The sequence below is a fragment of the Acipenser ruthenus genome, chromosome 22, assembly GCF_902713425.1.
Source record: "Acipenser ruthenus chromosome 22, fAciRut3.2 maternal haplotype, whole genome shotgun sequence".
Lineage (NCBI taxonomy): Eukaryota > Metazoa > Chordata > Actinopteri > Acipenseriformes > Acipenseridae > Acipenser > Acipenser ruthenus.
Window position 1 is genome coordinate 30,518,151 of NC_081210.1, and position 13,895 is coordinate 30,532,045.

A 13,895-nucleotide genomic window follows, 5' to 3' on the forward strand; every position below is an offset into this window, starting at 1 on the left:
ACACGCTTGCACATGCACACACACACACACACAGCTACACAGACATACACAGACACACACGCTCATACACACAGACACACAGACACTTGCTTCCACATGCATACAAATACAGACAAACACACACACACACACACACACACAGACACACACACAAGCTCAATGAGCACCACGGGGGAGTGTAGAATATGGGACTGGCACCCGGAAAGTGTTTATTGGGGCACAGTCTAAACAGGAGGGGTGTGGTGTGAAAATAGCTTTGTGGATCTAAAGGATATCTAGTAATTAGTTCAAACACACCAGCAAAATTAAGCTTACTGAGTCACCTCTCTATACTGTACACTGTAAGTACTGCAGACTTCAAAGCTTGCACTGAGTTTTGTTATATATAACAACAGAACATTCTGTAGAGTTTTATTTTCTGGTGAATTGGGGGACGAGACTGAAAAATCTGAACGCAAAAAAAAGCAAACAATATAATCCAGTGAGCTTGAAGCCACTTTGATCCACCAAAGAGAGGAAGCATTAATGTTCAAATTGAGAAATAACAAACACATTGCCTTTCCAGCGGAAGGAGGTGGAGGGCAAGATTACAAGATTAGGATTTGCTAAGTAGCTCTAATCAGAACAGTGGCTTGTTTGGGAGGAAGGGAGATGGCTGCTGCTGCCCACAATTAGCCCTGTGCATGCTGCAGATAATATCATTGTGTTAGAGACAATTACACGCTGTTCTGGACACACACCATTCGCATTACATGCACCACAACACACCCCGGGCTGATCAGCTGACAGCATAATGGAAGCAGACAGCAGGATCAGCAGCAGCCATGCCAGCCTCCCGGATGACTGCGGGGGCCACCATACTGGTCTGAGTTTAACCTGCTCAATCAACGCCTGGCATGCAGTGAAGCACACTTAGTAAAGCACCTGAATGGGCAGGCAAACACTTTATACTGCATCCAGTTTAGAGGGCAGTAAACGGGAGGGGCCGGTTGACATGCAAGATGTGTCAGTTGTGTCTGAATGTGATACGAAATCATGGCTCATTTCTTTATTTATCGTCTACTGCACAGGTTGTGCACATGAAAGCTTACTTCTACTATGCCAGTAAGGGTGTTCCAAAGCGTATTCCTGTTTTTTTTATTTCACTGGCCATCTTGCAGCAGCGAGGGGTTAATTCAGAGAATTCAGAGTGTTCCACAGCGCCCGCAATGTTCAATCTATTAAACAAAAATAGACGACTTCATGAACCTGTCAAGCAAATGGTTAATTTCGCGTGGGATAAACACTCAAGTGCCCTTCGGGCCACTGTGTATCCTGTCTGTCTTGGTGCATTAACCACTAGCCCTTCGGGGTAAGAAGATCAGAGAAGCAGCTCTGCGGGGGGCACACATGGTAGCAGGTGAGCATGATGCTGGTGCTGCTGAACTGGAAGCACATCAGCGGTCAGCAGTCCACCCGGTGTGCTCTTTGTTTGCTTTGCTGCAGGAACCGCACGGCTACGTTCAGGCTTCACTCGTAGTGATTCTCTCTCTCCTTCCTCTCTCGTTGCAGCACTCTCAACAGTAACAACATCACCCTCATCCCGCTCTCCAGCTTCCACCACATGCCCAAACTGCGCACTCTGTAAGTACCCTTCATATTACTTGTGGTAAGAGAGACCTGTAGGATCCTATAGTGTGATACAAAATTAAGTAGGGCACACTAACTGTTTTGGTGTTCATGGTAGTTATTAATGATGTGCAGAGATACCATTAGTAGATTATCGGTGGTCGTGCTGAATTGTGGGTTCAAGTTTAAATCGGAAGGGATTCTGCCCATCATTAAATGCCCCCTGAGTCGCTTTATATAATAAATTGGAATGTGTCTTGCTTCTAACCCTTGGTATAGCCAGGATCTGCTTCTCACAATAGAGTAGGAGTGAGTAAACGCTGTATTCCTTAAATGAGAAGCGAGTGAACTCCATATGGGTCTCCGTCTCTTTGCTGGTTCAGTGTCTAACCTGCTGTTCTCTGATTGGCTGTGCTTCTCACTTGCTCCTCCCCAGACGCCTCCACTCCAATAACCTGCACTGCGACTGCCACCTCACCTGGCTCTCTGATTGGCTGCGGCAGCGGCGGGGGATTGCGCAGTTCACGCAGTGCATGGCTCCGGCGCACATGCGGGGCCTCAATGTGGCGGATGCTCAGAAGAAGGATTTCATCTGTACAGGTAAAGAAACAATGTTGCAGGTAGCATGATAGGGCACCAGATACAGAGCAGCAGTGCAGGTAAACACTGCTGTTTGACACAAGAGAAGTAACGGATCAGCTGAGACGTGGTCTCTCGATGTCTTCAAGGAGCACTTCAGGGACTGTTGTTTTTGAAATACTGTTTTAAACAAATCAAGTTTACGTTGCCTAAGAGAGTGCTTATAAATTCTTAAAAAGTTTCTATAAACAAACTTTACCATTTCAAATAACGTGCAAGATGCTGAAGATTGCTGTTGAAGCGTGTGTCATTGAATTTACAAAGTTTCTTTTAGTATTTCTAAAAGACAGTGCCTTAACAGTGTACAGTGTGGGGCGTTTCAGCGTGCATTGCAGTAATCACTCAAGAGATGCATCTCCACAAGCTAACTCGATTCACCACTAATTATAAACACAGGCTGCTGGCTTCTAGTTGTTGTTGGGTTTTTTTTTTTGGCCGGCTCAGCCCTTCAGGCTTCTTTAAAGAGTGAAGTTGTTTTTGTTGTTGCTCTGTACAATATATTGCTGTGGTCTGTACTGTAAATCTACTGTCTGCTCTACAATTGTCAAGTCACTTATAGTCTGGGTAATATCACTTAGCTCTTGATAATGAACCCTTGTGAAATGGCACCATCGCGTTTCAGGAATTCCTGGTCCATACCCAGCCAACGCTTTTTGAACACGTGTCTTCATGTTACTGCCAGAGCAGCTCTTTACTGTGCAGGGTCGTTGGGTCCCATGGCTGGCAGATCAATCCTGTTTTGTCAGTGGTATGGATGGGAGATTCAGGAGGAGTCATTTTCTTTGTTTTGGTTCTGGGTAGTGACTGTGTGTCAGACGGCTGGTTTAATCCGTTTTAATCCAGGCATGTCTCTTGAGACGTACTGTGAGTGGTTCATTGCGCTCCAGAGTGTGTCCCTCTTGATTCAGAGGTGAAGGCTGGACATTTGGTAGTTCTTGGTAGAAGTGAGTCAAAGTGCAAAAACAAATGTTTAAACATGCAAACAGTTGAATCAAAGATACTGAAGTGTAGTCTAGTTTAATGAATGAACCTATTCTCTGCCTCCTGTCTTCCCCACTGCCAGGTCCCCAGCCCAAGGAGCCCCATACCTGCAGTGCCCAGGCCTCATCCTGCCCCCCCTCCTGCACCTGCAACAACAACATTGTGGACTGCCGAGGCAAGGGGCTCACCGAGATACCAGCCAACCTGCCAGAGGGCATCGTGGAAATGTGAGGAACACAGCTTAGTGTGAACACTCCACTCTCAGCTCTGCAGCGCTGTCATTACCAGCATCTCAATAATAATGAGCATGAGCCTGCACACTCCACTCTCAGCTCTGCAGCGCTGTCATTACCAGCATCTCAATAATAATGAGCACGAGTCTGCACACTCCACTCTCAGCTCTGCAGCGCTGTCATTACCAGCATCTCAATAATAATGAGCATGAGTCTGCACACTCCACTCTCAGCTCTGCAGCACTGTCATTACCAGCATCTCAATAATAATGAGCATGAGTCTACACACTCTACTCTCAGTCGCCCTGCCCCATTTTTAACTGTAGTGTGAATCGATGGCTCTGCTGATCTCCTGCGTGGGCAGGATGGATTGGGACGTCACCAAGGTGCTGGAAGAGCATCAGTCAGGAAGACGGATGGGCTCGTCCTCTGTCCTGGAATGTGGCTTGGCATCTGCCGAGAAGCCTGAAGCTCTTTATCTCCCTCCCGTCTGTCCAGCTCAGCCGTCGAGATGGAAAATGAGGAGGCGATGAAAGCACTCTCCCCCCCCCCCCCCCCCCCCACACACACAAACCAGAGGAGATTGATTAGAGAGCGGAGGAGATGCTGGCTTTATTAGAAAAGTCAGGGCTGACCTGCTATAACAGCTTTGCTAGATGTTTTAGTTTCTAGGTGCTGATACTAGTATCTGATTCTGCACTAGAGATGGGGTGGGCTCATACTCTTGCTGCCCCCACACTCTGTGTATTGCATATCAAATATAATAAAACTACATTTTAACATGTCCTCTGCCATGACTGTGGCACATTATTGGACATCAGTTTTCTTTGGTGCACTAATGTTTCAGACTTCGCAGTACGTGGAACTACTAAAAGCCTTTCCCATGTCTTCAGTGCAGTACTGTCTGTGACTGTCCAGGTCTTGCTTTGTTAGGGTTATAGTTAACCTCAAGGTTTGCATCCTAACCTGTTAACTAACCTGTCCTTGGCTGCACATCAAGGCAGTGCTCTGGTTTCATGTGGAGTGGGCTTGTATGCAAGGAGCTACAAGGTTAATGGCACTAGCATTGTGAGTGATGAGAGGGTTGATGGGTGTTTCTGTTCATTACAGTCGCTTGGAGCAAAACCTGATCAAAAGCATCCCCCGTGGCGCCTTCTCCCAGTACAAGAAGCTGAAGAGGATGTGAGTACAGCTGAGACGGGGCTCTGGGGCGTGTTCAAATAAAAAAGGATGGCTGCAGCTCCATTCGTGTGGAATATTGAATTCCACAGAAGCACATCCAGGCTGTGGGATGTTACACACTCTTGGGAAAAATGATTGCAGCAGCCAGAGTTTGATGAATTAGGAATAATTTAGTTGACAGTGGTCTTGGTGTCGTATCAACCAGACATCAGTTCTGAGCACTTTTGTCTTTCGGCATACAGTATAGTAGGTCATCTTTCCTAGACTTCTATAGACATACAGCACATGCTCAATCAAATTCAAATCGGAGCAATTCTAAAACAGAGACGTCATACACAATTTGCATAAACTGGTTTTAATGATCCAAACAGCAGTGGATCCCAATAGTCTCTGTTAAGTGTTTCTAATCTAAGTTTGTTTTTTCTTTTGCAGAGACCTCAGCAAGAACCAGATAGTGGATATAGCCCCGGATGCCTTCCTGGGTCTCCGCTCCCTCACCTCTCTGTGAGTGCCAGCCAGTTCCCCTTCCCCTCCACTCACACGGACACCCAGACCCACTGCCCCCTTCCATTCAACTCACACAGACACCCAGTCCCACTGCCCCTTTCCATTCAACTCACACAGACACCCAGTCCCACTGCCCCCTTCCATTCAACTCACACAGACACCCAGTCCCACTGCCCCCTTCCATTCAACTCACACAGACACCCAGTCCCACTGCCCCCTTCCATTCAACTCACACAGACACCCAGTCCCACTGCCCCCTTCCATTCAACTCACACAGACACCCAGTCCCACTGCCCCCTTCTCTTCCCTACCCCTCACACAGACACCCAGTCCCACTGCCCCCTTCCCTTCCCCACCCCTCACACAGACACCCTCCCTGTGTCTGTCTTCAATTAGAGCTGCTTCTGAGCCAGGCACTTCTCAGTGTGCAGAATCACATGATTTAGCTGGAGCTTTTCCGAAACGTGATATTTATTTGTCTCGGTTATAAATGCTCTCCAATTTACACCAAACCGCAGCCTCGCCAATTGAACCCCTTTGACCCTGAAAGCAGCTTGTCATCAGAGGCACAGAGTGACGACCTGTAATACGACTTGAGAAGCTTTCAGATCCTCATACACGAGCCAGCCCACTGTAGGCTGCTGAACGCCACATGTGGTGTATCATTCGCATGCGATGCCAATACTTTCGACTCTATGGGTTTGAAAGCAGCTGCGCTCAAATCAGGACTGGGGTGTGTTAGGCAGCGCAGAGTCAGATCTGAATGCTGCATTATTTAGAGAATCTCATAAGAGCACAGTGATGCCTACAAGACAGAGGTGGTAAAAAATAGCATGTTGAAATGCTGTGAGAAACTTGCAACGTGTTGTTCTTTCTCTCGTACGTTAAGTTGCCACTTTCTGAATTTCTTTTTTTTTTCATGTTACTTCACATAAGATGATTTGGGGGACCTTATCTTGCAAATGTGTTGCTGTACCTCGTTCCTGAGTTTTGCTGTTCTCAGCCCGAACAATGCAGGCAGCAGTGTGGAGTAGTGGTTAGGGCTCTGGACTCTTGACCGGAGGGTTGTGGGTTCAATCCCCAGTGGGGGACACTGCTGTTGTACCCTTGAGCAAGGTACTTTACCTAGATTGCTCCACTAAAAACCCAACTGTATAAATGGGTAATTGTATGTAAAAATAAATAAATAATGTGATATCTGTATAATGTGAAATAATGTATAATGTGATATCTTGTAACAACTGTAAGTCGCCCTGGATAAGGGCGTCTGCTAAGAAATAAATAATAATAATAATAATAATCTAACAATCCACACAGTCACTACAACACTTAGCAATTACAAATGAAGAAAACATGAATCAATTCAACTCCATCTCTATACAACTCTAAACCTAACATGAATTCATCAGCAACACAGACCGCTTTTATAGTGAAAAACGACACCACTTGCTGCTATCAATAAGCATTGAAAAAAGGATTGGTGTTCACTGCAGATTTAGTTCCGTATGGATTAATGAATTTAGTAGGGAGTCATGTGTTAGCTCCTCTGTAATAACACCTCAAGTATTAATAGAACCCACAGTAAGAAGCTGTCTGTCTTAATCAATCACCAGTCTATTTTCTCACTGAAGCATGAGAGCTCTGGAGACATGCACTTAACTTTGTACAAAATGCTTTGATAATTTCCTAGAAAAGTTAGAATTCTAATATGCAAGTATACACATGCATACAGACAGACAGACAGACAGACAGACAGTACATGCTGGGGTTGTTCCGTGGTCCGCTGAGATGGGTGTGCGTGGTTCTGACGGCGCTGCATGATGTGTTCTGTGTCTCTGCAGGGTGCTGTACGGGAACAAGATCGTGGAGATACCCAAGGGACTGTTCGAAGGGCTCGTCTCACTCCAGCTGCTGTAAGTGTCCTTTCACATGGAGAGAGAGGGGATGCAGGCAGGGGGTACTGGACCCTGTATGTGTGTGCAGGGTATGATGGTGAATGCGCGGGTGTGTGTCCGTGTCTCATGGTATGATGGTGAATGCGCGGGTGTGTGTCTGTGTCTCAGGGTATGATGGTGAATGCACAGGTGTGTGTCTATATGCTGTATTGCTCAGGAATTGTAATTTTACATTGATTTTTTTTTACTGTCCCTAACACTTGTAAAGTACTTGTGTAACAGGGCAGAGGCTCGTCTGCATTCGTGGTTTTAGAGCTTTTAACCTCATCTCATCTCTCCGACAGGAGACACAATCCGTATCACACCACACTGCCCACTGCACTTGCTCAGTGAAGCTACTGTGCTGTTCCTCACCGTGTTTGTGTTCCCTGTGCTGCTCTGCAGGCTGCTGAACGCTAACAAAATTAACTGCCTGCGCGTGAACACCTTCCAGGACCTGCAGAACCTCAACCTACTGTCTCTGTACGACAACAAGCTGCAGACCATCAGCAAGGGGCTCTTCACTCCTCTGCGCTCCATCCAGACACTGTGAGTACCCTGCGACAGCAGCAGCAGCACAGTCTCACACAGTCTCACAGGGACGCACACACATTAACCAGTTCATATTAAACACCACTGCACCACTGAAACATGTTAAAACCCATAAATAATCAATTTGCGATGTGAGGGCTCCAGATATGAAGTCTTAAGCAACCTCCTCTTCGTTAGCTGTAGAGTGGCAGCTATATAGATTACTGTCTGCTTATAGTCTGTCTGCTTCACTGACTGAGCTCACTAGTCTCAATAACCAAGGAGACCTGGGTTCGATCATCAGTCCCTACCCCCTGTATCATGTTAAAGTAAAACTGTACAAAACTGATGTCTGATGTTCTTCATGCACTGTGCTGTGTGTCCTGTAGTAGAGACTGTGTGTGTGTGTGATGTTCTTCATGCACTGTGCTGTGGGTCCTGTAGTAGAGACGTGTCTGATCCTCCTGCTGCTGTCTCTCCCAGGCACCTGGCTCAGAACCCCTTTGTGTGCGACTGTCACCTGAAGTGGCTGGCTGACTACCTGCTGAACAACCCCATCGAGACGAGTGGAGCGCGCTGCAGCCACCCCCGCCGGCTTGCCAACAAGCGCATCAGCCAGGTGAAGGGCAAGAAGTTCCGCTGCTCAGGTAACCGCCCCCAACCCCGACAGGAGCACACATGCTTCCAGGGGCATCTACACATGAACCTAATGCAAACAGTCCATCAAGTCTTTTACTTAATCCTAACTTTAACGTCACTGTCAAACTGCAAGACTGCTATTCAGTCCACCTGCAGGACGCTTGAAATAATATTCTCTACTCAGATGCTGTTCAAAGCCTGGATGCTAATTTATACTGCTACATTAGGGCGCATACAGTAGCTGCTTTTTAATAAGGCCGTATACTGTGTAGCAACTTAAAAAAAACTAGCCTTGAGATGAGGAGTTGAACCGAGAGCCTCTGACTCTAAAGACTGCACTAGCTGGCTGGCACCACAGCCTTGTATAAATTCATCATCATGTAAATGCATGCAGCAGCTTCGACTGATGGTCTGGTGCAGGGGAGCATAGCTCTCAAGGGCTGTGCTAACGCCTCAGGAATGCGGACAGGACATTCCAAGGCCATTTGTTTCAGGTGAAGAGAGAGGAAGAGACGTGCTTTTCAACACCGGCAGCTCACGTTACTTACCATATCATGTGTGAAATGCACTGCCATCGCCAGTGCAACCTCCCGGACTGTGCTGATACTAACATGGTTCTCACAGGCCGCTGGCTTTACACTGAGAAGACCTACACTACAAGAACAACTAACCCCAGCATTAACAGCTTCAATCTGCAGCGTATGTGGGAAAAATGCTTCATAATCATCCTCTGATGTATAATTTATCTTTTTTTAATACATCAAAGGTGTGTGGGGGGTTTGGTTTCAACTCTGGATATTTTGCGGTATTTCTTTTGGCCACAGCTGAAAAAAAGGGTGACTGAATAAAGCTTGTACTTTTTTTTTTATCGTATCTTTCTTTGTAACTGCTGCAAAGTCTTTCTCTTTGGAATTACTGTTTGGGGAGGAGGGGGATGCATCTCTTTTGGAACAATGACAGCAGCGCAAGCTGAAAATTTTGGGTCCAATTTAAATCTGGGTATGTGTTCTGGGGCTTTTTTCCGGGGGGTACATCTGTTTTTTGGGGTACTTGTGTTTCCGGGGCAGCGAGCTGGAGGCGCCCGTCTGTGCATGGGGGTGCCTCGTTGTCTGGGCCCGGCTTCCTGGCTGCTCTGTCTGGCTGTTCTCTCCTCTGACTCTCCGTGCGGCTGTCCGTTGTGCTTGATCTAACCATGTGCTTCCTCCTGGACTCGCTCAACATGGTTCTGTCAAGCACCAGGGACCGCTGGGCGCTGGCACGCAGCATGGCATGCTGGGATAGCTCTGGGGCCTTCTCTCCGCGACACAATAAAGAGCAGCAACACCCCGAATCCGGCTTTGAGGGAGAATTAAGGGGCACTGTAATGATTCACGGTTCGGATTAGACAGCCCCAGAGCCTCAAACCACCTCAATAGGCTGTTGCTCGGCTGTGGCTCTATGGAGAAAAATTTAACAAGGGTGGGTGTCATCTTGCAGTAACTCCATACAGACAGTGTCAGTTATACTGGGCAAATACAGGGGAAATCTGCATGGAGAAACTACAAACATACCCGTGATGCATTAGTTATCTTTGTCATAGTTCATTGTTTTTGTTATTTAGTAAGGCATTTCAGCAAAATAAACAAATAAAGGTGTTGTAGTGACTGTGTCTGCCTGCGTGTTGAGTGAGGCAGTGAGTGTCAGCGTGCGTGCGTGCGTGCGTGCGTGCGTGTGTGCGTGCGTGCGTCAGTGAGTGAGAGTCCAGCTCCCTCTCTCTTGACCACGCTGTGCTCTTCCCGTGCCAGGCTCCGAGGATTACCGCACTCGTCTCAGTGGGGATTGTTTCCAGGACTTGGTGTGTCCGGAGCGCTGCCGCTGCGAGGGGACTGTCGTCGACTGCTCCAACCAGAAACACACCCGCATCCCAGCCCACCTCCCCGACCACACCACCGACCTGTAAGAACACACGACAGGATAACTTCCTGCATACAGAGCTACCCCCTAACCCTAACCCTAACCCCAACCAGAAACACACCCGCATCCCAGCCCACCTCCCCGACCACACCACCGACCCTGTAAGAACACACGACAGGATAACTTCCTGCATACAGAGCTACCCCCTAACCCTAACCCTAACCCCAACCAGAAACACACCCGCATCCCAGCCCACCTCCCCGACCACACCACCGACCCTGTAAGAACACACGACAGGATAACTTACTGCATACAGAGCTATCCCCTCACTTGTGTTTCACACACAGCAAAATAGTCACATATTAAAAACATTGAACTAGTGAAGGGCCCTGATACAGCTAAGCACATATACAATTTACTGCCAACATGTGAAATAAACACACTTGTGAATTATCTGACTGTGAAGTAACGAGGCCGCACTGTAGTTTCAGTGTCTTATACTGAAAAACAATTCAAGATTGGCATAGACTTATAAAACTGGTCAGGTCAAAATGCTGGACAAGCTAATGTTTCCGAATGCCAGGAACCTCTTAACAGTCCTTTTAACACTGGAAAATCTCTCGCAGACCACTGTCCCTCTAACGCTCTCCTTCTTCATCAATAGTCGGCTGAATGATAATGACATCCATGTCCTGGAGGCGTCAGGGATCTTCAAGAAGCTTCCGAACCTGCGTAACATGTACGTCTTTGTGGGCTTTTATTTCATTTATTACTTAATCAGTTCAGCTCCTGAGTTGTATTTTTACTTTTTAAGTTTTCTACTAAAATTATGCAAATAATTCTGCAAACTGTCTGTCTGTCTGTCTGTCTGTGTCTCTGTCCATCTCCCACAGTAACCTGAGTAACAACAAGCTGCGAGAGGTGCGCGAGGGGGTCTTCGATGGGGCGTCGGGGGTCCAGGAGCTTCTGCTGACTAGGAACCAGCTGGAGACGGTGCAGGGGCGCATGTTCAGAGGACTGACAGGACTCAAGACACTGTGAGTGAATCACCAGCTACAGGGACAGCATTGCACAGCTATATCTGTCTCCACCTGTCTGTCTGTCTGTCTGTATTGAAACTAGTGAATAGCAATCCCCACAAGCCACTAATTACTGCTGGCAGTTCAAGTCTCCAGTCCAAGTACAGTAGCCAGGGCACACTTGCGCTCCAAAACAAACTGTAAGGATGAGGGCTAGAACAAGGCCACTCATAAAGAGTCCTGTGGGTTTCACATCCCTGCTCCCCAGCACTCTACTGACCACATAAGTTACAAAAAGCACCGTTTCACACTGCGGCCCATCAGTGTAACCCCCGAGCTACTCAAACCCGTTGTTATTCCACGTTATTGCAAGTCAGTTTCAGTCACAGTGGTCAGATTTCAAGAGTCTTTGATGCAGGGTGGATAGCCCTGTGTTGATTCCCTGTGTTGTTGGTGCTCAGTACCAGGCTTGTACAGGCAGTGTGTGGACGCAGCCCCTGACTCTCACTGTGTTTGTGTTCCAGGATGCTGAGGAGTAACCTGCTCAGCTGCATCGACAACAACACCTTCACAGGGCTCGGCTCCATCCGGCTGCTGTCCCTCTACGACAACCGCATCTCCAGCATCACCCCCGGAGCCTTCAGCAGCCTGGTGTCCCTCTCCACCATGTGAGCACCTCTGAACTCTGAGCACGCCTCTCACAGGCATTCTGCAGTGGCAGCTATCTGCAGCGGCGAGCTCTATTAAGTAGAGCAGTAAGGAAACCCAGCTGATGTTGGAGCTAAGAGAGCAGAGATCCCCTCGTCTCTCACACTGACCCGGTTGGGGGTCTGGTTTGTTGCTGAACCCAAGCTGCTCAGAAATGGGTTTCCGGTCAGCTGCTGGGGCTGAGTAATGCTACAGAACAGTTTTATTCTAAAATAAATCTTTAGACAGACTTAGTAATAAGTCATGGGGAACCATCCCAGTAACCCATGACGAGGGGCCTGCATTTCTGAAAAGAAAAAGGTTGCAGCTGTGTTTTAATGTGCTTTTAAAGTGTCTTATTGACTGGTCCCTGGGATCTAATTGTCAAAATGTGTGAGGTTCCGCTAGTGCCACACCCGTTCTATTGGCTGTGACACTGAGTTTAAGAGATGCTGGGAACAGACGTTGACGAAGTCCCTGTCCCAGGCACATCCTGCCCTGCACTCCACACACACACACACACACACACACACACACACACACACACACACACACACACACAGCGCCCCATTGTACTCTAGCGCGGTTAAGATGGGGAGCTGCCTTCTGTAGAGAAGAAGCTGGGTTTAATACAGGGACCACATCACACAGAGATGCTCTTTCCCTGCTTTCTCTCTCTCTCTCTCTCTCTCCTGACTGGAAGATGCCTCTCAGTGCCTGGTAGCTCTCTAATTATCCAACGTCTGACTCTGCCACATCCCATGCCAGCTCTGGTTCACTAAAAATACTAGGCGGGCTGTGAACACTAAGTAAACAGGGATTAGGGAACAGCTGTGTGCTAATGCTGTGTGGATCTGATCTCTCGTTCGATCTCTTCTTTTAACATGGAGTTGGCAAGTGTTTCTCCTGTCCTGAACCCCATCTGGGACGGGGTGGTCAGGCTGGGATCGTTTGCAGGTTTCATTATTTTACGTGAAGTATTTTCAGCCCTAAAAGCACTTTTTAATTTCTGTGAAAAGTGCAGGGAGTGGTAAAATCCGGTTGAATGGTGTACGAAGACACCCATATTTTTGTATAAAATGTACCGGTACATTATTTTGAGAGCTTTAGTGTTGTTTTTTTTTCATAAAGTAGCTTCTTGGGTCTGTGTAAGAGCTGGTGTGTCTCAGCCTGGCGTCGGGGGACAGGTGAGGTGACTGCATCTCTAAACTACAGTCATAACCTTACCTCGGGAGTCTCCAACACTGTCAGTCCAGCACTTAGCAATGTCACCCATATATAATAACACCACAATCTGGAATGGATTCAACTGTAATATCTCCACCCATTCCATCAATCTGTATATTAAACATGGCTGGCTTTGGATGATTTCCTGAACTTGTATTATCTCAGCTCTGATATCGATGTGTTGATTGTTTGCACGTCAGTGCTCTGATATCTCTGTCTGTCTGTCCCCTCAGTAATCTGCTGTCGAATCCGTTTGTGTGTGACTGCCACCTGGCCTGGCTGGGACACTGGCTGAAGAGGAGGAAGGTGGTGAGTGGGAACCCGCGCTGCCAGAAGCCAGCCTTCCTCAAGGAGATCCCCATCCAGGATGTGGCTCTGCCTGACTTCACCTGCGACGGTAAGACAGGCACACATCCATATCATTTAACACTCCGGGAGGGACCCTTAGGTGCAGAGGCGAAGGCAGATTATCTGAGAGGAATAAAGCGGTCATAATGGTGCAACACAAGCAGACAATTCGATGGAATGAGCGTATGCTGCTTTTGCACGAATCAGACACAGGTTAATGTTAAGAGTAATTGCTCAGATCCATGACTATCTCAAAGGGTTCCAGTTCCCTGGGTTTTCCAGGACACTGTCAGTGCAGCATATCTAATGGTTTGCTGGCGCTAGTGCTCATACAGTAGATTAGCACGGCCCAGCTCTCCAGTGAGTTCTCTCTTAGAAGAGAGCTGCTGGCTCCCGCACTGATCTGCAGGAGATCTAGACAGGCCAGCTGTTATTGTTGGATCGATCCAGAGACTTCATGAACTCGC

The 13,895-nt window shown here is 47.6% G+C and overlaps 1 protein-coding gene across 3 annotated transcripts in view; it reads left to right on the forward strand.

Moving 5' to 3' along the window:
* The window catches only part of LOC117431683 (slit homolog 3 protein-like), a 100,619-nt gene that overhangs the window by 68,903 nt on the left and 17,821 nt on the right, over window positions 1-13,895 (forward strand). For all 3 annotated transcript variants that reach the window (XM_058996509.1, XM_058996510.1, XM_058996511.1), the window contains 13 exons: window positions 1,552-1,623; window positions 2,045-2,208; window positions 3,311-3,455; window positions 4,572-4,643; window positions 5,076-5,147; window positions 6,992-7,063; window positions 7,490-7,633; window positions 8,099-8,262; window positions 10,039-10,189; window positions 10,812-10,886; window positions 11,041-11,184; window positions 11,691-11,834; window positions 13,314-13,477. In XM_058996509.1, the coding sequence (XP_058852492.1) occupies window positions 1,552-1,623; window positions 2,045-2,208; window positions 3,311-3,455; window positions 4,572-4,643; window positions 5,076-5,147; window positions 6,992-7,063; window positions 7,490-7,633; window positions 8,099-8,262; window positions 10,039-10,189; window positions 10,812-10,886; window positions 11,041-11,184; window positions 11,691-11,834; window positions 13,314-13,477 (1,583 nt within the window). The remainder of the gene's footprint in view (window positions 1-1,551; window positions 1,624-2,044; window positions 2,209-3,310; window positions 3,456-4,571; window positions 4,644-5,075; window positions 5,148-6,991; window positions 7,064-7,489; window positions 7,634-8,098; window positions 8,263-10,038; window positions 10,190-10,811; window positions 10,887-11,040; window positions 11,185-11,690; window positions 11,835-13,313; window positions 13,478-13,895) is intronic.